The sequence below is a fragment of the Scyliorhinus torazame genome, chromosome 30, assembly GCF_047496885.1.
Source record: "Scyliorhinus torazame isolate Kashiwa2021f chromosome 30, sScyTor2.1, whole genome shotgun sequence".
Lineage (NCBI taxonomy): Eukaryota > Metazoa > Chordata > Chondrichthyes > Carcharhiniformes > Scyliorhinidae > Scyliorhinus > Scyliorhinus torazame.
The window spans coordinates 34,638,469-34,663,463 of record NC_092736.1 but is presented as its reverse complement, the minus strand read 5'-3'; the positions used below and the strand labels follow the sequence as shown (position 1 = coordinate 34,663,463).

The 24,995-nt window shown below is 46.7% G+C and overlaps 1 protein-coding gene across 1 annotated transcript in view; it reads left to right on the top strand.

The window, feature by feature from the left end:
* The window catches only part of vps13c (vacuolar protein sorting 13 homolog C), a 473,104-nt gene that overhangs the window by 392,803 nt on the left and 55,306 nt on the right, over nt 1-24,995 (top strand). The window contains 7 exon segments of the mRNA XM_072493103.1: nt 2,878-3,022; nt 4,710-4,844; nt 8,103-8,184; nt 8,288-8,357; nt 13,656-13,767; nt 20,430-20,543; nt 22,121-22,260. Coding sequence (XP_072349204.1) covers nt 2,878-3,022; nt 4,710-4,844; nt 8,103-8,184; nt 8,288-8,357; nt 13,656-13,767; nt 20,430-20,543; nt 22,121-22,260 — 798 coding nt within the window.

Below are 24,995 nucleotides of genomic sequence, written 5' to 3'. Positions count from 1 at the left end.
TTGTGCCGAGCATTGTCCAAAACCAAGATCAAGCTATCCCACTCCCTGTCATTCTGGCTCCATGTGCCTATCCAATAACCCCTTGAAAGTTCCTAAAGTGTCCAACTCCACTATCACAGCAGGCAGTCCATTCCACACCCTAACCACTCTCTGAGTAAAGAACCTACCTCGGACATCCCTCCTATATCTCCCACCCTGAACCTTATAGTTATGCCCCCTTGTAACAGCTACATCCACCCGAGGAAATAGTCTCTGAACGTCCACTCTATCTATCCCCCTCATCATCTTATAAACCTCTATTAAGTCACCTCTCATCCTCCTCCGCTCCAAAGAGAAAAGCCCTAGCTCCTTCAACCTTTCCTCATAAGACCTATCCTGCAAACCAGGCAAGCATCCTGGTAAATCTCCTTTGCACCCTTTCCAATGCTTCCACATTCTTCCTATAATGAGGTGACCAGAACTGCACACAATACTCCAAATGTGGTCTCACCAGGGTCATGTATAGTTGCAGCATAACTCCGCGGCTCTTAAACTCAAGCCCCGTTAATAAAGGTTAACACACTATAGGCCTTCTTCACGGCTCTACCCACTTGAGTGGCAACCTTCAGAGATCTGTGGACGTGAACCCCAAGATCTCTCTGTTCCTCCACATTCCTCAACCCTGCCGTTGACCGTATAATCCACATTCAAATTTTTTTCTACCAAAATGAATCACCTCGCACTTATCAGGGTTCAACTCCATCTGCCATTTTTCGGCCCAGCTCTGCATCCTATCAATGTCTCTTTGTAGCCTACCACCTCATCCACTACTCCACCAATCTTGGTGTCATCAGCAAATTTACTGACCCACCCTTCAGCTCCCTCCTCCAAGTCATTGATAAAAATCACAAATAGCAGAGGACCCAGCACTGATCCCTGTGGTACACCGCTGGTAACTGGTCTCCAGTCTGAAAATTTTCCATCCACCACCACCCTCTGTCTTCTATGTGATAGCCAGTTACTTATCCAATTGAGATGTTGGTGAGGCCTGAGGTGGAACGTGTGTCAGCGAAATCAAAACCAGTTGAAAGCAAGCTCGAGGCAAATGTGGTTAGAGTGATTAGAGCTGCCATATGAGCAGAGAGCCTTCAAGCTTTTGCATATTGAAAATGGAATAAATTATAAAGTTTTAACAAAATACAAGCAACCAAGCAAAAACTTGTCGTGATTCCTAAAAAATATATACGTGCTAAATAAACGCTGAAAGGGTGGTCCAGTTAACATGAATGATGGACAGCTGCAATCTGGGCATTAAGAAATATTGCATTGACTAATAAATGCTTCAGATCACTTTTATCCAAGAACCGAAATCTGGTATCAGATGCACAGCAAAGGAATAACTAAGTTTGGTATCATGACCGGTACAGGGCTGAAGGGGCCTGTTCCTGTGCTGTATTGTTCTTTGTGTCATGTGAGAATACCTTTAAGACATGGATGTTTAAGCAATGTACCTTTAAGAAAACACTGATGTCAGAGAGTGGGTGGGGCTGAGCTCAGGTCAGCCACTTTGCAGGTTTTTAGTTTCAGTTTCAAAAGCAGTGTGTGTGTGTCTGTGTTTCCAGAGAGCTGCAAGTTTTGAAAAGAGTTGTGTGTGTGTGTCTGTGTTTGCAGTGAGCTGGATCTCTGCCATGAAAGACTATCTCTGGATCATTTGGGTGATTTAAACTCATAATAGTGAAGCCCTTAACCTGATGTGATTCTGTTTAAAGGTGTTAAGTCTCTTGGAAGTTTGAAGGAACATTTTGAGGAATTATTTACTGTTGCAATATTTTCTGAGTTATCTTTGAAGTAAGGGGTGTTCAGAGATCCAATGTTTATTTAAGATGTTAAGTTGAGTTCATGGAATAAACAGTGTTTTGTGGTTAAAAACCCACGTGTCCATAATTGTAATCCCACACCTAGGGAAAAAGCCATGTGCTAGGAAAAGCAACAAATCCATTAAAGGGGAGGTTGGTTGAACTCCATGATACATTTTGGGGTTCTGAAAACACCTCGCCCATAACATTTGTTCATAGATAATGGATAAAAAGACTGAATGCTTTCAAAGTAGACAAACCTTTTAATGAGATGCATCCTAAAATAAGCATAATGAAATTTTATGTGCCTTTTTTTAGCATTGTCAAATTCAAAGAAATAATGAGAATCAAAATGTCGTTAAAATAACTTGTTTATTTGAAAATGGGTTAAGATATATGCATAAAGGGAAGAGCAGTAAGTTTAACACCAGGAAAGCCTTCTAAATTAGTATGAGATTTCATGAATGAGCACTTGGGAATAATATGGATTTAGGATAGAAAGGTCTAACATGATTTGTGGGAAGGAAAAGTGAGTCAAAACCATCATGGACTAAGATGCAACTTAAATTCAAAAGAAGAAATTTGGTCGCTGTAAATGTGGACTTTGCAAGCTGGGAAGAACCTAGAAGGAGAATATTCTGGGGTCACGTTTAGTTTGAGGCCATCTGGACGAGCATTGTTCTCTGATTCGAGCCACTGGAGCAGGCTCAGTTCTGGCATTACTATCTCAATCTAGGTAATTTGGACATTCTGAATTCTCCCTCTGTGTACCTGAACAGGCGCCGGAATGTGGCGACCAGGCGCTTTTCACAGTAACTTCATTGAAGTGTTAATGTAAGCCTACTTGTGACAATAAAGATTATTACTATTATTTGAATGTCGTGAGATGGCATATAGTGGAGTTGATGTGTGAAGAAATGGAGGCTGCTGTGAAAAGTTTCATTTCCAGCAATCCTAATGATTTTGGCACACCAAAATAGTTGTATCTTTATTTTAATTAAAGTTATACTTGTGTTTAATTAGTATTTTGTTCTGACTTTAGTTCTGGCGTTGTGTGGGAAATGAAACGGAAGCAACGCTGGAGGCCATTTAGTCAAAAGCACATCAATCTTTTGGAACAGAATTACCAGACACACCTGACCGCCAAGACTCCGGAACACTGGATAAAGTTGGACAGTAACTTGGAGGTAGCATATAAATATTACTTGTCGATTGTGGCAGGGTTCCAATAGACATACAAAATTGCTGTACTCCCTCTGTCGTTGTAACTATTAAAAGATTTTCTTTATTTTTCTCTTTCTTCACAAACTTTCATTTAACTAACGGTCTTTAAAATTGTGATGGAAGAAATCAGAAATCCCGGTTATTTACGAAAGAATGAAGCTACAAGATTCTACCCTTTAAAAACACAACAAACCCTAAATATTATTTGGGTAATGACCTCTACTGGAAAACTCAATCAACATAAATTTAAAACATGAACAGGCAAATTGTGGTAAATTATAAATGAAAATTGTAAGTTAGATGTCAGGTGCAGCTAACACAGATGGTTTGGTAGTCCACTCAACTCGTGCGTCAACAGTCTCAGTCACAAAGGTCCTTCAAAGCTCTCTTCCTCATGAAGAATTTAAGCTCCGCCTGCTCTCTGGTTGTTGTGTGCTGCTATTGGCAGGTGATCAGGCTAAATCCAGGTTCCATGGGCATGGTCTTCACCAAAAATGGTGAACACCCTCAGCTCTGCTTACGACAGTCTGGATCCACCAATGTGGGGCGTCATTCTCCGACCCCCCGCCGGGTCGGAGAATGGCCGTTGGCCGCCGTGAATCCCGCCCCCGCCGAAGTCTCCGCTCCCGGAGATTGGGCGGGGGCGGGAATCCGGCCGCGCCGGTTGGCGGGACCCCCCGCTGGATTCTCCGGCCCGGATGGGCCGAAGTCCCGCCCAGGAATTGCCTGTCCCGCCGACGTAAATCAAACCTGGTATTTACCGGCGGGACCAGGCGGCGTGGGCAGGCTCCGGGGTCCTGGGGGGGGGGGGGGGCGCAGGGCGATCTGACCCCGGGGGGTGCCCCCACGGTGGCCTGGCCTGCGATCGGGGCCCACCGATCCGCGGGCGGACTTGTGCCGTGGGGGCACTCTTTCCCTTCCGCCTCCGCTACGGCCTCCACCATGGCGGAGGCGGAAGAGACTCTCCCCACTGCGCATGCACGGGAAACTGACAGCGGCCGCTGACGCTCCCGCCGCCAGCTGGCGGGGCGGAAATCCCTCCGGCGTCAGCCTAGCCCCTCAATGTTGGGGCTAGGCCGCCAAAGATGCAGAGCCTTCCGCACCTTTGGGCCGGCGCGATGCCCGTCTGATTGGCGCCGGCTTTGGCGCCAGTCGGCGGACATCCCGCCGTTGGGGGAGAATTTCGCCCATTATCTTCAAATAACAGAAACAGTGGCAGCAGCTGTCAGTTTGCCTATCCTGCTGCTGGATGTAGACTCCACCTTCAACCTGCCTGTGCTGCACCACTGGAATCATCAACATCAACAATTGAGCTCTGAATGCTGTCTGACCTTTAACAAGCTTCCAACCAGTTACAGTCTCCCCAAAAGTTTTTTGCTTTTCAATTTGTTCCACTTTTAGTTTCCCAAGATCCTGAGAAGGTCATTTTCCTATCTTAATTTTCCTTTCCAATTGGGGTCTGTCTCAAAAATACAAACTTTATAACCGTGGAGTCATCAACACAGTAATTAGGACGGCAAATCAGAATACTGCAGCAATTTAGCAATGATCCAAAGCAATGTAATAAAGCACAGGCTAACGCGCTAGCGGCTGGGTCGGGTAACGTGATGCATTTCATATTTTGATGGCACGCTCATCATATGTTGTCAGGTTAATTTTCAGACGATGCAAACCCGGTCGCCTCAGCGAATGAGTATCAGGCGAAATTTCTTATCTGGAATTCAGGTTGAATACAAACAGTCTGCTCATCACAGGAGCTTACGTGCTCAGTTGTACTGGTTACAGGTAAAGTTTATTGTTTTATCAGCTCGTTGCACGAGTGTCACAAAATCTTTATGGTGCGGAGGTGTTCTGAAAAGGCTGCTATGAGGGCAACATGGTGACACAGTGGTTAGCACTGCTGCCTCACGGCACCGATGTCCCAGGTTCGATCCCGGCTCTGGGTCACTGTCCGTGTGGAGTTTGCACATTCGCCCCGTGTTTGCGTGGGTTTCACCCCCACAACCCAAAGATGTGCAGGGTAGGTGGATTGGCCACGCTAAATTGCCCCTTAATTGGAAAAAATGAATTGGGTACTCTCAAATTATATTTTTGTAAAAAGAAAAGAAAAGGCTGCTATGACCTAGGTAGCATGCAGCTAAATGTCCAACTAACATGGTGCAGCATTTGCAACTAGTTTGTGATCTAACCACTGGTTATCCAACGTTCGTTATAACCTGAAGTGTTTTATGTCGCTGATTGTTGAAGCAAGATCATATCATTGTATTTCCTTTACAACTGAACAACATTTTCCAAACAATTTGCAGGGAAGTGCCTTTAACAGTTGTATTAAAGAGGTCCCGTTCAAAATTTGATTGCTCAGAATGAACCGTTGTTCTCTTGGGAGTTTGGAAGAATGTGAGGTTACCTCATTAAATTGAGGGGCTGGTTTAGCTCCGTTGGCTGGACAGCTGGTTTGTGATGCAGAGCGAGGCCAGCAACGCGGGTTCAAATCCCGTACCGGCTGAGGTTATTCACGAAGGCCTTCTCAACCTTGTCCATTGCCTGAGGTGTGGTGACTCTCAGGTTGAATCACCACTCCCCTGAGGGGGGGAGCTGAAAGCAGCCGATGGTCATCTGCGACTATGGCGACTTTGCTAAATTGAATGATATAAAAATCCGAGAGGGCTTGACTGTGAGAGACTGTTTCTAGACTTGGAGGTAAGGAATCGGCCATTTTAGGACAAAAATTTTGAAGAATTGATTTCCTGGATTTCCAAGGAAATAAAAGGTTTTTAAAAAGAAACAGAAACAGATGGCTGATGAGAAATAATACAAGGACGATTACGGAAAATATAGTGAATGGAGTGTACTTGTCCAAAAGGCAGGTGGTAAGGTGCCAAATGAAAAATTACTTCAAAAGCTAAGAACTCTTCGTTTTGGTGGTAATCTATCAGTATGGATCGAGGATTAGCTAACTAGCAGGAACACAGAGTCAGGATAAATGGGTCATTTTTCAGGTTAACAAACTGCAACTAGTGTGGTGCCACAGGGATCAGTGTTGGGGCATCCACTGTTTACAATCCATATTAATGATTTGAATGAAGTGAAAGCGTGCATTGTGGCTAAATCTGCTGATGATACAAAGGTAATTAGGAAAGCAAGTTGTGAGGAGTACAGAGGGACCTGGGTGTCCTCATACACTGATCAGAAGATGTCAGCATGCAGGTACACCTAGTAATTGGGAAAGTAAATTGTGTAAATTGTTCACAATTTACATATATGATTTGGAGTTGGGGACCAAGGGCAATGTGTCCAGGTTTGCAGACAACACTAAGATGAGTGGTAAAGCAAAAAGTGCAGAGGATACTGGAAGTCTGCAGAGGGATTTGGATAGGCTAAGTAAATGGGCTAGGGTCTGGCAGATGGAATACAATGTTGACAAATGTGAGATTATCCATTTTGGTCAGAATAACAGCAAATGGGATTATTATTTAAATGATAAAATATTAAAACATGCTGCTGTGCAGAGAGACCTGGGTGTGCTAGTGCATGAGTCGCAAAAAGTTGGTTTACAGGTGCAACAGGTGATTAAGAAGGCAAATGGAGCTTTGTCCTTCATTGCTAGAGGGATGGAGTTTAAGACTACGGAGGTTATGCTGCAATTGTATAAGGTGTTAATGAGGCCACACCTGGAGTATTGTGTTCAGTTTTGGTCTCCTTACCTGAGAAAGGACGTACTGGCACTGGAGGGTGTGCAGAGGAGATTCACTAGGTTAATCCCAGCGTTGAGGGGTTTGATTACGAGGAGAGGTTGAGTAGACTGGGACTGTACTCGTTGGAATTTAGATGGATGCGGGGGGGGGGGGGGATCTCATCGAAACGTATAAAATTATGAAGGGAATAGATAGGATAGATGCGGGCAGGTTGTTTCCACTGACAGGTGAAAGCAGAACTAGGGGGCATAGCCTCAAAATAAGGGGAAGTAGATTTAGGACTGAGTTTAGGAGGAACTTCTTCACCCAAAGGGTTGTGAATCTATGGAATTCCTTGCCCAGTGAAGCAGTAGAGGCTCCTTCATTAAATGTTTTTAAGATAAAGATAGATCGTTTTTTGACGAATAAAGGGATTTACGGGTTAAGGTGTTCGGGCCGGAAAGTGGAGCTGAGTCCACAAAAGATCAGCCATGATCTCATTGAATGGCGGAGCAGGCTCGAGGGGTCAGATGGCCGATTCCTGCTCCTAGTTCTTATGTTCTTATGTATTAGAATATTGGCAAGTGGAATATTACCGCGGAGATGAAGTATAAAATTAGCAAGGATTTGAGGGAATTCAGACTTTGGGATGATAGAATTCACTCTTCATATTTTTTTCTCTGATCTCCACCTCCCATCTGCCACTGCTGACTCCAATATGACCACGTATGGAGGGCAGGGGCTTGCGGAGAGGGGTTTCTCTCAGTGAGTGAGTGAATGACGGGGGGGGTTGGGGGGAGGGGCTGCTGGGTGAGTGGGGGTTAGGGGGAGGGGCTGCTGAGTGAGGGGGGGATTGGGGGGAGGGGCTGCTGAGTGAGGGGCGAGGTGGAGGGGTTGCTGAGTGAGGGGGGTTGTGGGGGAGGGGCTGCTGAGTGAGGGGGGTTGTGGGGGAGGGGCTACTGGGTGAGTGGGGGGGAGGGGCTGCTGGGTGAATGGGGGGGAGGGGCTGCTGGGTGAGTGGGTGGGAGGGGCTGCTGGGTGAGGGGGGTTGTGGGGGAGGGGCTGCTGGGTGAGTGGGTGGGAGGGGCTGCTGGGTGAGTGGGGGTTAGGGGGAGGGGCTGCTGAGTGAGGGGGGGATTGGGGGGAGGGGCTGCTGGGTGAGTGGGGGTTGGGGGAGGGGCTGCTGGGTGAGTGGGGGTCAGGGGGTGGGGCTGCTGGGGGAAAGGAGGGAGTTCCCAATCATAAATTGCAATAAATCTGAGACAATCAGCAGTCTGACATTAATGACAAAAAACGCTTCATATTCTTGCAATTGAATAAAAGGAGTTTTGTTGCTTTGAGAACACCCCAACGAATCTTTCCCTTCCAGATTGATAATCAGCTGGCTGGTGCGATATTTCCAATAGCATTCCATCCTATACTCCCTCCAAAGTCCATTGCCTTGGATTCAGGTCAGTAGTCATATGTAATCATTTTGTTTTTATCCATAATTACGTGTTTATTCGTACATATTTTAATGGCAACCACTCACATTTTCGTATGTCTTCTGTTTAGAGCCAAAGCCATTTGTTGATATCAGCATCATCACAAGATATAATGAACATAGCCAAGTCATGCAGTTCAAGTGAGTAACATTTCTTCTGTACTAGTGGAGCTGCTGTATCTTCTGAGACTGGAGTTACACCTCTTATAATCTATGTGGCGGGGGGGGGGGGGGGGGGGGGGGGTTGGCTGGGCCCACCTTGAGTATTGTGTTCAATTCAAGACAGCTGGTTTTGGAAGGATTTCAAAGACGTGGAGAGGAGGTGACCAGAATGACGCCAGGGTTGAGGTACTTCAGTTCAAACAGCCAGATTAGAGAAACTGGGAATGTTCTTTTTAGAGCAAGAAAGGTTAAGGGAAGATTTAATGGAGGTGTTCACAATTAGGAAGTGTTTCGATCGAGTAACAAGGGGAAATGACTTCCAGTGGCAGAAGTTCATGTCCACAGATCTCTGAAAGTTGCCACCCAAGTGGATAGAGCCGTGAAGAAGGCCTATAGTGTGTTAGCATTTATTAACAGGGGGATTGAGTTTAAGAGCCGCGGGGTTATGCTGCAACTATACATGACCCTGGTGAGACCACATTTGGAGTGTTGTATGCAGTTCTGGTCACCTCATTACAGGAAGGATGTGGAAGTATTGGAAAGGGTGCAAAGGAGATTTACCAGGATGCTGCCTGGATTGATGGGTGGGTCTTATGAGGAAAGGTTGAGGGAGCTAGGGCTTTTCTCATTGGAGCGAAGGAGGATGCGAGGTGACTTAATTGAGGTGTATAAGATGATGAGAGGGATAGATAGAGTGGACGTTCAGCGACTTTTTCCTCGGGTGGATGTAGCTGTTACAAGGGGGCATAACTATAATGTTCATGGTGGAAGATATAGGAGGGATGTCAGAGGTAGGTTCTTTACTCAGTGGTTGAGGCGTGGAACGCACTCCCAGCTATGGTAGTGGTGTCAGACACTAGGAACTTTCAAGCGGTTATCGGATAGGCACATGGAGTGCAGTAATGATTGCGAGTAGGTTGACTTGGCTTAAGTGGGTCGGTGCAGACTCGATGGGCCGAATGGCCTCCTTCTGCACTATATGTTCTACATAACTATATAACTTATTTTCAGACTAGTTCGGCACAACACCATGGGCCGAAGGGCCAGTACTGTGCTGTACAGTTCTATGTTCTAAGATCTGTATACCGGAGAATGGCTACGTCGTGGTAATATTACTGGACTAGAAATCCAGTGGACGGGACCAATGTCACAGGAATGTGAATTCATATTGAATTCAATTAATAAATCTGGAATAAAAAGCTGGTCTCAGTGACCATGAAACTACTGGATTGTCATAAAAGCATATTTATGTTCTTCAGGGAGGGGAATCATTACCCAGAATGTGGCCTATATGTGAGCCCAGACCCACAGAAATATGGCTATTACTCTCTGAAATGGCCTAGCAGGTCACTAATTTGTGTGAAATGGCTACAGAAAAGTCAGAAAGGAATGAAAGCGGACTGACCAGCGGGCATTGACCGAGGCACCAGAAATAACAAAGGCACAACCCGCCCAGCTGACACTGCAATATGCTCTTTACTTACCTCTGAGGACCTGTGCTAAAATTGGGAGTGGTGTCTGGCAGACTTGTCAAGTAACAGGCTGACGGTCATACCCACCAAACCATACCTTACAGCCAACGTTCCAGACTCCTCCACAGTTCCGGGATATGCCCTGTCCACAGCAGAGCAAGCCCATCGGAGGTGATGGCACGGTGGTATACAGCCAGGAAAGAGTGACCCTGGGAATCCTCAACATTGTTTCAGGGCCACGGTGGGGCAGTGGTTAGCACTGCTGCTTCGCGGCACCGAGGACCTGGGTTCAAGTCCGGCCCCGGGTCACTCCTTGTGGAGTTTGCACATTTTCCCCGTGTCTGAGTGGGTCTCTCCCCCACAACAAAGAACAATACAGCACAGGAACAGGCCCTTTGGCCCTCTGAGCCTGAACCAGTTCATGCTACCAACCTTTGCCAAAACCCTCAGCAATTCTTGTGCCCTATCCCTCCATACCCATCCTATCCATATATTTGTCAAGATGCCTTTTGAACGCCGTTAATGTATATGCTTCTGCAATCTCCCTTGGCAACGCGTCCCAGGCACTCGCCACACTCGGTGTAAAAAAACCCAGCCTCGCACATCGCCTCTAAACTTTGCCCCACGGACCTTAAACCTGTGCCCTCTGGTGACTGACCCCTCCACCCTGGGAAAGTGTTACTGCCCGTTAACTCTATCCATGCCCCTCATAATCTTGTAGACCTCTATCAGGTCACCCCTCAACCTCTGGTTTTCTAATGAAAACATAGAACATACAGTGCAGAAGGAGGCCATTCAGCCCATTGAGTCTGCACCGACCCACTTAAGCCCTCACTTCAACCCTATCCCCTTAATCCAATAACCCTTCCTAATATTTTTTGGACACTAAGGGCAATTTAGCATGGCCAATCCACCCAACCTGCACGTCTTTGGACTGTGGGAGGAAACCGGAGCACCCGGAGGAAACCCACGCAGACACGGGGAGAATGTGCAGACCCTGCACAGGCAGTGACCCAGCAGGGAATCGAACCTGGCACCCTGGTGCTGTGAAGCCACAGTGCCAACCACTGTGCTACCGTGCTGCCCAACAGTCCAAATCTATTCAGCCTCTCCACATGGCTAACACCCTCCAGACATGGCAACATCCTGGTAAACATCCTCTGCCCCCTATCCAAAGCCTTACCAAGCCCTTGCCAAGGTTCTATACAACTGCAGCATGACTTGCCAGTTTTTATACTCGATGCCCCGTCCAATGAAGGCACGCATGCCGTATGCTTTCTTGACTACCTTGTCGACTTGTGTTTCCACCTTCAAAGATCTGTGGAGCTGCACGCCCAGATCTCTGACTTTCTATATTCCCAAGAGCTTTGCCATTTACGGTATATTTCCCCTCTATGTCAGACCTACCAAAATGCATTACCTCACATTTGTCCGGATTAAACTCCATTTGCCATTTCTCTGCCCAAGTCTCCAACCTATCTCTGTCCTGCTGTATCTCTGACAATCCTCAACACTATCTGCCACTCCACCAACCTCGGTGTCATCCGCAAACTTGCTAATCAGACTGGCTACATTTTCCTCCAAATCGTTTATGTACACTACATACAACAGCGGCCCCAGCATAGATCCCTGTGGAACACCATTAGTCACAACCTTCCATTCAGAAAAACACCCTTCTACTGCTACCCTTTGCCTTCTGTGACCGAGCCAGTTCTGTATCCAGGGAGGTGAATTGGCCACGCTAAATTGCCCCTTAGTTGGAAAAAAAAGAATTGGACACTTTTATGTAAAAGTTTACATAAAAAAACATTGTTTCAGGGCCTCAAGAAGGCCCCTGGCATCAGGTCAAACACAGACAAGGACACACCAGCTGATTACCTCTCCAACTCCTTCATGCAGAACCCCACTTGGAACAATCAAGTGAGTATAGCAAGAACACAGCGCACTCTGGGTGGGCGCCTGTATTTGCCTCGGACCTTTTTACATACAGTATTTAACCCATCTCCTGATGCTTGGACATGCGTGGTTAAGGCCAAAGGCAGTTTTCACGTAAAGCAAGGCTAGAAGGTGGGGATAATTGGGCCTTGTGTCGTACATTCCATCCTGTGTTATTACTTAATGTTTGATTGGCACCGAATCAAAGGAGAAGTTAAGACCCAGGACCAATAGGTTTGAATGATGTGTTAATGAAAGTGAGAAGGGCAGAGATATCTAAGGATGGAATTCCTGAGCTTAATGCCAAGATAGCTGAAAGCACAGCTGGCAATGCTGTGGCAAAGGAAGCCGGGCATGTTCGAGAGGCCGACATTGGCTGAACCCAGAAGGGGTTTATTGAGATGTGTAGGGCCAGGCCATGGCAAGACTTGAACACAGTGTAAACTTCACTGGTTACATGGCTCGCTTGTACCAGGTTGAGATATTTTTTGAAAACTAGGTCATCAAGAAAATTGAGTGTTCACTGATGATATGTCCGGTGTGTTTTTGAATGAATGACCTGTTGGGGATACATGTACCTTTTTTGAAATAATCTTTCCTGTTTAAAGTATGCAACTTTGCTAACTGTGGACAAAGAACAAAGAAAAGTACAGCACATGAACAGGCCCTCCGAGCCTGTGCCGACCATGCTGCCCCTCTAACCTAAAACCTTGTACACTTTCCGGGTCCCCACTGTCACCACTGTCACCAGACTCCTAAATGACCCTCTTATGGACTGACCTCATTAACACGACACCCTGTATGCTTCATCCGATGCCAGTGCTTATGTAGTTACATTGTATATGTTGTGTTGCCCTATTATGTATTTTCTTTTATTCCCTTTTCTTCCCATGTACTTAATGATCTGTTGAGCTGCTCGCAGAAAAATACTTTTCACTGTACCTCGGTACACGTGACAATAAACAGATCCAATCCAATCCGTATCCCTTTATTCCCATTCTATTCATGTATTTGTCAAGACGCCTTTTAAATGTCACTATCGTTCCTGCTTCCACCATCTCTGGCAGCGAGTTCCAGGCACCCACTATCCTCTGTGTAAAAGAACTTCCCTCGCACATCTCCTCTAAACTATGCCCTTCACACCTTAAACCTATGCCCCCTAGTAATTGACCCCTCTACCCTGAGAAAAAGTCTCTGACTATCCACTCTGTCTATGCCCCTCATAATTTTGTATACCTCCATCAGGTCGCCCCTCAACCTCCGTCGTTCCAGTGAGAACAAACCAAGTTTATTCAACCTCTCCTCATAGCTAATACCCTCCATACCAGGCAACATTCTGGTAAATCTCTTCTGCACCCTCTCTAAAGCCTGCACATGCTTCTGGTAGTGTGGCGACCAGAATTGAACACTATATCCCAAGCATGGCCTAACTAAGGTTCTGTACAGCTGCAACATGACTTGCCAATTTTTCAATGCCCCGGCCGATGAAGGCCAGAATGCCGTATGTTTTCTTGACTACCTTCTCCACCTGTGTTGCTACCTTCAGTGACCTGTGGACCTGTACACCCAGATACCTCTGTCTACTTTTAACTTTATATTTCCCACCTGGATTAGACCTTCCAAAATGCATTACCTCGCATTTGTCCGCATTAAACTCCATCTGCCATCTCTCCGCCCAAGTGTCCAACAGATCTATATTCTGCTGTAGCGTCTGACAGTCCTCATCGCTATCCGCAATTCCACCAACCTTTGTGTCTTCCGCGGACTTACTAATCAGGCCGATTACATTTTCCTCCAAATCATTATATGTATATATATATTACAAACACCAAAGGTCCCAGCACTGTGATGTTGCTTCATTTACTCCTAGATACTTCATGGTCCTGATTCAGGAAATGGCTGTGAAGATTGACCAGGGCTTCCTCAGCGCAGTTATAGCAATGTTTACCCCAGCATCCGATCCTCTTGCAATGACTCAAAAGGTAACTTTCGTGCTGGATCAACAAAGGGGTGAAAGGTTTTTGGGGGGGGGGGGGGGGGGGGGGGGTGGTAAGAGGTCGGCAGGAATGTGGGGTTGAGGTTACAATCAGATCAGCCATGATCATATTGACTGGCAGAGCGGGGCCGAGTGGACTTCCTCCTAATTCGTATGTGCTGTGCATGTTATTACCATGTTTTTACCCTTATTGTTGCCCAATCATGAACTTTCATACTCGGCTCCTTCGTTAATGGAATTGGCACAGTGGTTAGCACTGCTGCCTCAGCTCCGGGGACCCGGGCTACTCCCATAGTCCAAAGATGTGCAGGTTAGGTGGATTGGCCGTGATAAATTGCCCCTTGGGGTGGGGTTGCAGGAATGGGGCGGGGGATTGGGCCAAAGTAGAGTGGCCTTTCAAAAGGGTCAGTGCAGACTCGATTGACCAAATGGCCTCCTTGTGCACTGCAGAGGTTCTATAAACAGCACTGAGCAGATTAGTTGGGTGAAAGCTATGGCCGGTATTCACGAATGCGAATCAGTTGACTGCCTGAGGCCGATTGGTTCCCAGCTGAATAGTGTGCTAGTCGTTTTGTTTGCACTGTCTGACGGGCGGTAAATCTAGGTCAAAGAGGATCAGATTAATTCTCACCAGGACTTCAACTCCTGAAGGTAGAGCTGATTTCACTAATCCTGAGAGCGCATTGTCTACCTCACAGAGAATTGACCAACACTCGGAGCTAAATGATCTCCTGCCATTCTTAGGCAGACCCTGGCCCAGTTTGCCACTTTTATCTACCCCGTTTCACATGGAGATTGTGTGCAACAGCTTGGCAGGTCCATCAATTAAATCTGAAATGTTAAATATGAGGTAAATCCATTCTTTGAGAGAACTCCAACAACGCAAGAACTGAAGACATCAAGTGAAGTTGGTGAAAAGTCCACATGTTTACTCAATGCCAAGATACTTGGAAGATTTTACTGGGAAATGTAATATCAATCGTTGAGTTTATTCAAATCCAGTCCATTGCAAGGCCCACCTTCTCTACCTTGCCCCTTGCCTGAGGTGCGATCCTCAGGTTAAATCTTCTCAAAGGGGAAAGCAGCCCTTGGTCATCTGGGACTATGGTAACTTAAAGCTACTTGAGGGAGTCGCCTTCAGTCGGGCAGAATGGTTGTTTTCCTCATTCAATATTCATCCTGATTTCGGTAAAAGAATAAATTAACCTGTGGGTGAGGAGATGTGTGTGCTCTGAATGAGGTCTTCTATAGTCACATATACTGTGGCACGGTGGCGCAATGGTTAGCACTGCTGCCTCATGGCGCCGAGGACCCGTGTAACTGTCCGTGTGGAGTTTGCACATTCTCCCCGTGTCTGCATTGGTTTCAGCCCCCACAACCCAAGGATGTGCAGCGTAGGCCATGCTAAATTGCCCCTTAATTGGGGAAAAAAAGAATTGGGTGCTTTAAATTTATTTTTAAAAAACATATACTGCTTCACCAATTTTGTTAGTGCTCTTTGGGGGGGTTTAAACTAATGCAGCAGGGGCATGGGAACCTGGATTGTAGTTTTAGGGTAAGGGAGAATGAGAGTATAGAGGTCAGGAGCACAGATTTGACGTCGCAGGAGGGGGCTTTGAAGTGTGTCTACTTCAATGCCAGGAGTATACGAAATAAGGTAGGGGAACTGGCAGCATGGGTTGGTACCTGGGACTTCGATGTTGTAGCCATTTCGGAGACATGGATAGAGCAGGGACAGGAATGGATGTTGCAGGTTCCGGGGTTTAGGTGTTTTAGTCAGCTCAGAGAAGGAGGCAAAAGAGGGGGAGGTGTGGCGCTGCTAATCAAGAGCAGTATTACGGTGGCAGAGAGGATGCTAGATGGGGACTCATCTTCCGAGGTAGTATGGGCTGAGGTTAGAAACAGGAAAGGAGAGGTCACCCTGTTGGGAGTTTTCTATAGGCCTCCAAATAGTTCTAGGGATGTAGAGGAAAGGATGGCGAGGATGATCCTGGATAAGAGCGAAAGTAACAGGGTAGTTATTATGGGAGACTTTAACTTTCCAAATATTGACTGGAAAAGATATAGTTCTAGTACATTAGATGGGTCGTTTTTTGTACAGTGTGTGCAGGAGGGTTTCCTGACACAATATGTTGACAGGCCAACAAGAGGCGAGGCCACGTTGGATTTGGTTTTGGGTAATGAACCAGGCCAGGTGTTGGATTTGGAGGTAGGAGAGCACTTTGGGGACAGTGACCACAATTCGGTGACGTTTACGTTAATGATGGAAAGGGATAAGTATACACCGCAGGGCAAGAGTTATAGCTGGGGGAAGGGCAATTATGATGCCATTAGACGTGACTTGGGGGGGATAAGGTGGAGAAGTAGGCTGCAAGTGTTGGGCACACTGGATAAGTGGAGCTTGTTCAAGGATCAGCTACTGCGTGTTCTTGATAAGTATGTACCGGTCAGGCAGGGAGGAAGGCGTCGAGCGAGGGAACCGTGGTTTACCAAGGAAGTGGAATCTCTTGTTAAGAGGAAGAAGGAGGCCTATGTGAAGATATGGTGTGAAGTTTCAGTTGGGGCGATGGATAGTTACAAGGTAGCGAGGAAGGATCTAAAGAGAGAGCTAAGACGAGCAAGGAGGGGACATGAGAAGTATTTGGCAGGTAGGATCAAGGAAAACCCAAAAGCTTTCTATCGGTATGTCAGGAATAAGCGAATGACTAGGGAAAGAGTAGGACCAGTCAAGGACACGGATGGGAAGTTGTGTGTGGAGTCTGAAGAGATAGGCGAGATACTAAATGAATATTTTTCGTCAGTATTCACTCAGGAAAAAGATAATGTTGCGGAGGAGAATGCTGAGACCCAGACTATTAGAATAGATGGCATTGAGGTACGTAGGGAAGAGGTGTTGGCAATTCTGGACAGGCTGAAAATAGATAAGTCCCCGGGGCCTGATGGGATTTATCCAAGGATTCTCTGGGAGGCCAGGGAAGAGATTGCTGGACTTTTCGCTTTGATTTTTATGTCATCATTGGCTACAGGAATAGTGCCAGAGGACTGGAGGATAGCAAATGTGGTCCCTTTGTTCAAAAAGGGGAGCAGAGACAACCCCGGCAACTATAGACCGGTGAGCCTCACGTCTGTAGTGGGTAAAGTCTTGGAGGGGATTATAAGAGACAAGATTTATAATCATCTAGATAGGAATAATATGATCAGGGATAGTCAGCATGGCTTTGTGAAGGGTAGGTCATGCCTCACAAACCTTATCGAGTTCTCTGAGAAGGTGACTGAACAGGTAGACGAGGGTAGAGCAGTTGATGTGGTGTATATGGATTTCAGCAAAGCGTTTGATAAGGTTCCCCACGGTAGGCTATTGCAGAAAATACGGAGGCTGGGGATTGAGGGTGATTTAGAGATGTGAATCAGAAATTGGCTAGCTGAAAGAAGACAGAGGGTGGTGGTTGATGGGAAATGTTCAGAATGGAGTTCAGTTACAAGTGGAGTACCACAAGGATCTGTTCTGGGGCCGTTGCTGTTTGTCATTTTTATCAATGACCTAGAGGAAGGCGCAGAAGGGTGGGTGAGTAAATTTGCAGACGATACTAAAGTCGGTGGTGTTGTCGACAGTGTGGAAGGATGTAGCAGGTTACAGAGGGATATAGATAAGCTGCAGAGCTGGGCTGAGAAGTGGCAAATGGAGTTTAATGTAGAGAAGTGTGAGGTGATTCACTTTGGAAGGAATAACAGGAATGCGGAATATTTGGCTAATGGTAAAGTTCTTGGAAGTGTGGATGAGCAGAGGGATCTAGGTGTCCATGTACATAGATCCCTGAAAGTTGCCACCCAGGTTGATAGGGTTGTGAAGAAGGCCTATGAAGTGTTGGCCTTTATTGGTAGAGGGATTGAGTTCCGGAGTCGGGAGGTCATGTTGCAGCTGTACAGAACTCTGGTACGGCCGCATTTGGAGTATTGCGTACAGTTCTGGTCACCGCATTATAGGAAGGACGTGGAGGCTTTGGAGCGGGTGCAGAGGAGATTTACCAGGATGTTGCCTGGTATGGAGGGAAAATCTTATGAGGAAAGGCTGATGGACTTGAGGTTGTTTTCGTTGGAGAGAAGAAGGTTAAGAGGAGACTTAATAGAGGCATACAAAATGATCAGGGGGTTGGATAGGGTGGACAGTGAGAGCCTTCTTCCGCAGATGGAAATGGCTGGCACGAGGGGACATAGCTTTAAACTGAGGGGTAATAGATATAGGACAGAGGTCAGAGGTAGGTTCTTTACGCAAAGAGTAGTGGGGCCGTGGAATGCCCTACCTGCTACAGTAGTGAACTCGCCAACATTGAGGGCATTTAAAAGTTTATTGGATAAACATATGGATGATAATGGCATAGTGTAGGTTAGATGGCTTTTGTTTCGGTGCAACATCGTGGGCCGAAGGGCCTGTACTGCGCTGTATTGTTCTATGTTCTATGTGCACCGTCCACACTCAGAAGGGAAGAACAGTCAGCTTTGGCAAGGTACTGGAGAGCTGCTCTTGTCGTTGTAAACATATCCCAGTATAAGTAAAACCTGCCTGGTGAAAAAAAGTGTTAAACCGTCTAGTATCCACAACTTTAGCTCAGATATGCATTCAGTGTCCAAAATTTACACCTGCCTTGGCGTTCACTTGGGTAGAATAGCTGCTTCTATGATAATAAATTGATGACTAACCTCAGGGTGAAACATTTTCATAAATGTGAATAGGGCATTGTCACATCAGAGATGCCAAGAGAGAATATCAAACCAAGCTAGAGTCACAGACAGACTCTCGGCGGTTGTGGCAAGGACTAAACAACATAACGGGCTACAAAGCGAAGCCGAACAGTATCTCTGGCAGCAGCGCACCCCTCCCCGATGAACTCAATGCATTCTATGCTCGGTTCGAGCAGGTAACCAACAATCCGCTGTCGAGTGCCCCAGCAGCCCATAATTCACCCACACCCACCATCACAGCTTCCGAAGTCAGATTGGCCTTCCTGAAAGTGAACACTCGGATGGCGACAGGCCCAGACGGGATCACTGGTCGTGTACTCGGAGCCTGCGTGGACCAGCTGGCAGAGGTATTCGTGGACATCTGTAACCTGTCCCTACTCCACTCCAAGGTCCCCACCTGCTTCAAGAAGACCACCATCATATCGGTACAAAGAAGAACCAGGCAACGTGCCTCATGACTACCGACCAGTGGCCCTGACTCCAGTCGTAATGAAGTGCTTTGAGAGGTTGATCATGAAGCGCATCACCTCCATACTCCCAGAACGCCTTGATCCACTGCAATTCGCATACCGCTGCAACCGGTCCACATCAGATACCATTTCCCTGGCCCTACACTCATCCCTAGAGCATCTCGAAAACAAGGACTCCTACATCAGACTGCTATTTATTGACTACAGCTCCGCCTTCAACACCATAATCCCAGCCAAGCTCATATCAAAGCTCCAAAACCTAGGACTTGGCTCCCCACTCTGCAACTGGATCCTCGATTTTCTGACCAACAGACCACAATCAGTAAGAATGAACAACAACACCTCCTCCACAATAGTCCTCAACACCGGCGCCCCGCAAGGCTGCGTACGTAGCCCCCTACTCTACTCCCTGTACACACACGACTGCGTGGCAAAACCTGATTCCAACTCCATCAACAAGTTTGCTGACGATACGACCATAGTGGGCTGGATCTCGAATAACGATGAGTCCGAATACAGGAGGGAGTTAGAGAACCTAATGGAGTGGTGTAGCGACAACAATCTCTCCCTCAATGTCAGCAAAACTAAAGAGCTGGTAATTGACTTCAGGAAGCAAAGTACTGTACACACCCCTGCCTGCATCAACGGGGCCGAGGTGGAGATGGTTAGCAGTTTCAAATTCCATGGGGTGCACATCTCCAAAAATCTGTCCTGGTCCACCCACATCGATGCTACCACCAAGAAAGCACAACAGCGCCTATACTTCCTCAGGAAACTAAGGGAATTTAGCATGTCCACATTAACCCTTACCAACTTTTACAGATGCACCATAGAAAGCATCCTATTGGGCTGCATCACAGCCTGGTATGGCAACTGCTCGGCCCAGGACTGCAAGAAATTTCAGAGTCGTGAACACCGCCCAGTCCATCACACGAACCTGTCTCCCATCCATTGACTCCATCTACACCTCCCGCTGCCTGGGGAAAGCGGGCAGCATAATCAAAGATCCCTCCCACCCGGCTTACTCACTCTTCCAACTTCTTCCAGCGGGCAGGAGATACAGAAGTCTGAGAACACGCACAAACAGACTCAAAAACAGCTTCTTCCCCACTGTTACCCGACTCCTAAATGACCCTCTTATGGACTGACCTCATTAACACTACACCCTGTATGCTTCATCCGATGCCAGTGCTTATGTAGTTACATTGTATATGTTGTGTTGTCCTATTATGTATTTTCTTTATTCCCTTTTCTTCCCATGTACTTAATGATCTGTTGAGCTGCTCGCAGAAAAATACTTTTCACTGTACCTCGGTACACGTGACAATAAACAAACCCAATCCAATATTTTAATTGCTTCTTCATCTTTGCAAAAGAATTGGATCCAAGCTGAGCCTGATCGGATTGCTTTTAAAGTAGTTTTGGTTTTATTTTGCAGGCTAATCTGATAGACAAGGACACGGACGCACTGAAGGCAGAATTGATGGAAACGTCAATGACGGACGCTTCAAGACTTAGCTTCTTCGAGTATTTACACATTTCCCCAATCAAAGTGAGTATTTTAGCCATTTGTTTCAAACTAAATTAAGAACTGAAATTGTTTGCATATTGATAGACCGTGTTCAACTCCCAATAACTACAGGAGCAGTGATTATCTGTTTCGACACTTCATACACCATTGTTATTGTTTTGTGCCCCTTGCACAATTGTTTTTAACAATTATGACCTGCAACGACTGTGAAAATATTGATTAATTTTATAAACATTTAGTTCCTCCAAGAGGAGATGGTTGGATTGATTTTCCAAGTTTGCATTGCCAGTGGGGAACCCTTCGATATGTTTTTGGGGAAACTGCAGATGTTTTGTTCCTTATTTTCTCCATGTACTTTGATTTTCCCAGTTATACGTGAGCAGAAACTCCAGGCTGCAAACATATGCTGATGTTGGCTTTTTAAGTTTATCTCACTCTGTTTTGTCTCCTATAAATACAAACATACCAAGAACAAATGGCGCAGCACGGTGGACCAGAGGTTAGCACTGCTGCCTCACAGCCCCAGTGACCCGGGTTCAATTCCGACCTTGGGTGACTGTATGGAGTTTGCACGTTCTTCCCGTGTGTGCGTGGGTTTTCTCCGGGTGCTCCGGTTTCCTCCCACAGTCCAACGATGTGCAGGCTAGGTGGATTGGCCATGATAAATTGCCCCTAAGCATCCAAAGGTTAGGTGGGGCTACAGGGATAGGGCGGGGCATTGGGTCGAGGTCGGGGTGCTGTCTCAGAAGGTCCGTGCAGACACGATGGGCTGAATGGCCTCCTTCTGCACTGTCCGGATTCTATGATTAAACAGCTGTCCATTGAGCCTGCCTGAGATGTTGTGATTTCACTATTGACTTCATTCCACTCTTGCCCATCTCTAGTGCAATCTCTTGAGCCAAAAGCAACTAAAATATAGGAAATAATTCCAGGAAGTTGTTGTGCAAAATGATTCCAAATCAGATGGTATTTTTGTTTAGTAATTGAGAGGATATTTGCCTTTTCATTGCTCTGTACAAAGTATATATAATTTATGGATCTAATGTGGCAGCACGGTGGCTGAGTGGTTAGCACTGCTGCCTCACAGCTCCAGGGACCCGGGTTCGATTCTGGTCTTGGGTAACTGCCAAGTTTGCACGTTCTCCCCGTGTCTGCCTTGGTTTCCTACCACAGTCCTATGACGTGCAGGTTAGGTGGGGTTACAGGCAGGGGTTACGGAAATAGGGCGAGTGAGTGGGGTGCTCTTTGGGAGGGCCAGTGCACACTCGATGGGCTGACTGGCCTCCTGCACCTTGAGGATTCGCTGAACGAGGGATTTTTCTTGTTCATATGAATCCCAAAATTCATTGTCTTGTTCAAGCAGAGAACACTCTTTATTTTTCTGAATTGCAGCATACAAAATGCACTTTGGTTCAACTTGACCCTCCAGGGAAAGTTCATCTTGAACCTGCGAAGGACACGGAAACGCTTTTTCTAGAAATGCCACCTCAATTTTTCTGTAAACATTCAAGATGTGTAATTATCTTGCACGCATGTAATAATGTTGGTCCAAGAATTGAAGTTGCTGTTATTTAGTCACAACCTTTTTTTCTAAACAGCTGCACCTAAGTTTGTCTCTGGATTCGGGAGGAGATGAGTCAAGTAGAGAAAAGCAGGAAGCAGTGCCACTCCAGTCAATCAACATCCTGCTCAAAAGCATCGGAGCTACCTTAACAGACGTGGACGATCTCATCTTTAAGTAAGTCCGGCACGCTGCTGTTCACTGTGAGAACGTGTGTATTTTTGTCTTAAAGCCCAAAGCAGCAAATTTTGCTTCTTAACATCGAGACTGCCAGTAGGAGAATAACTGAAGCAAACACATCAATACCATCGTAATGTTGCAATTTGAGCAAATATGTCAAACTGCAGAATTAACCCTTGGATGCCAAATAAATTTAAATGCAAAGTTGCGGTGGTGCATCTTGGATGGAGGAATAGGGACACATTCCATGGGAATTTCAATGGGGTAGGAGTGCAAAGGGGTTTAGGGGTACAGATTCATGTATCATTACAAGAGGCATTGCAGCTTAAGACCAGGTTAATTTCTAGAGGGACAAAATTGAAAAGCAGAGCGGTGATGTCATTTATCACACTGGTTTAATTCCCAGTGTGCAGTGTCTGAGGACAGCATGACTTTAAGCATGCCGGCTGGAGAGAGAGACTGAACCGTGGCCGGTGGGCGGCTGGACACCCGGCCACCGGGCCAGAGGAGCGGCGAGAGGCTGATGAAGCCGAACCGGCGGTGCAGCGAAAAGGCCGGGCAACAGCGGGCCCGCGTCGGCGGGGCTGCTGGTGTGGGTGCCAGCGGGGAGACAGTCCAGCTGGGCAGGAGTAGGGTTGGCACAGCGATGGAAGGAAGCAAGACACGTCAGCCAGGGGCAGTGAGGCTGCCTGTAACAGCCCAGCTTCCCCCAGCAGCAGCAGGCCGGGCCCAGGGGGCTGGAGGAACCAGGAACAGGGAGAAGACCCCTGGAGATGCCCAACAGCCGTGGCAGGGTGAGCGGTGGAGGAGAAACTAGAGAAAGGAGAAGCAAAAGGCGGCAATGCAAGACTAAGATTAAAGAAGGGGAAAAAACAACAGGCTGCAGCTGGATTTTAAAAATGTATTTTTATTTCTTTTCCCAAGATGGCGCTGGATGTTGGCGACTCTGCGCACTCTTCCTCTAGATCCAGTTTCTGCTTCTTTTAAAACCGTTATTTATAGTATGGTTTATGTTTCCATGTATGGAGCGATCTGCCTGGACTGTAAGCAGAACAATACGTTTCACCGTGCCTCGGCACACGTGATAATAAATAAATAAATAAAATCAACCGTGGTTAGGCGACATTGGAAACAATTCTGATTATCTTATCGCAAAAGGATCTATGTCCTGGAAGACACTGGAAAAGCTTCACCAAGCTGGCAAACAGGAGAGATGATGGAAGGGAATGGTTAAGAACTGCAGAGAGAAAGACAACAGCACCATGGTCACATTCAGGGTTTTGTTTCAAGCTGTTTTGATGCTGTGTAAAGGACGGAAACCTGATTTTTAGGGAGATTGGAAAATGTGGGCATGTATTTGGGAAGCATGGACATGTTTGAGGACATGTGAGGAAAGAGGGATTAGAGTTAAAATGGCAGTGTGCAGGTTTAGGGGGATTGCAAATGGGCTTTTCCGATGAGATGGTGATCCTGGGTTTGAAACAAAGGGGAAATGGTACCTGAAGAAGGAGACCATTTATAAGATCAAATAGTATGGGGGCGTGGGGCTGGAAATGAAGCCAGGTGGTCAGCAATGTAGTCAATGCAACGAGGCGTTGGATCTTGTGGATGCGATATGCTCCGAGAAGGTGTGAAGAATAAACTAGAGAAAGGAGTGAGGACAGGGAGTGCTGTTGTTGGGGAAATAGGGAAGCAGCATAGGCAGTTGAACAGGTTCTTGGCAGTAAAGAAGTCCATTAGCTCCTCACAGTTATTGAAAAGGTAATGCATGAGAGAGGGGCTTATGGAGACGGTTGGTTAGGAAGAAAAGAAATCACCGAATCTCACAAATGTTACAAAGAACAAAACAAAGAACAAAGAAAGTTACAGCACAGGAACAGGCCCTTCGGCCCTCCCAGCCTGCGCCGATCCAGATCCTTTATCTAACCCTGCCGCCTATTTTCCAAGGATCTACTTCCCTCTGTTCCCCGCCCGTTCATATATCTGTCTACAGCATCTTAAATGATGCTATTGTGCCCGCCTCTACCACCTCCGCTGCCAAAGCATTCCAGGCACCCACCACCCTCTGCTTAATAAACTTTCCACGCACATCTCCCTTAAACTTTCCCCCTCTCACCTTGAAATCGTGACCCCTTGTAATTGACACCCCCACTCTTGGAAAAAGCTTATTGCTATCCACCCTGTCCATACCTCTCATAATTTTGTAGACCTCAATCAGGATCCCCCTCAACCTCCGTCTTTCCAACGAAAACAATCCTAATCTACTCAACCTTTCTTCACAGCTCACCCTCCATGCCAGGCAACATCCTGGTGAACCTCCTCTGCACCCTCTCTAAAGCATCCACATCCCTCTGGTAATGCGGCGACCAGAACTGCACGCAGTATTCCAAATGTGGCCTCACCAAAGTCCGATACAACTGTAACATGACCTGCCAACTCTTGTACTCAATACCCCGTCCGATGAAGGCAAGCATGCTGTATGCCTTCTTGACCACTCTTATCGACCTGCGTTGCCACCTTCAGGGTACAATGGACCTGAACTCCCAGATCTCTCTGTACATCAATATTCCCCAGGACTCTTCCATTGACCGTATAGTCCGCTCTTGAATTAGATCTTCCAAAATGCATCACCTCGCATTTGCCTGGATTGAACTCCATCTGCCATTTCTCTGCCCAACTCTCCAATCTATCTATATTTTGCTGTATTCTCTGACAGTCCTCCTCGCTATCTG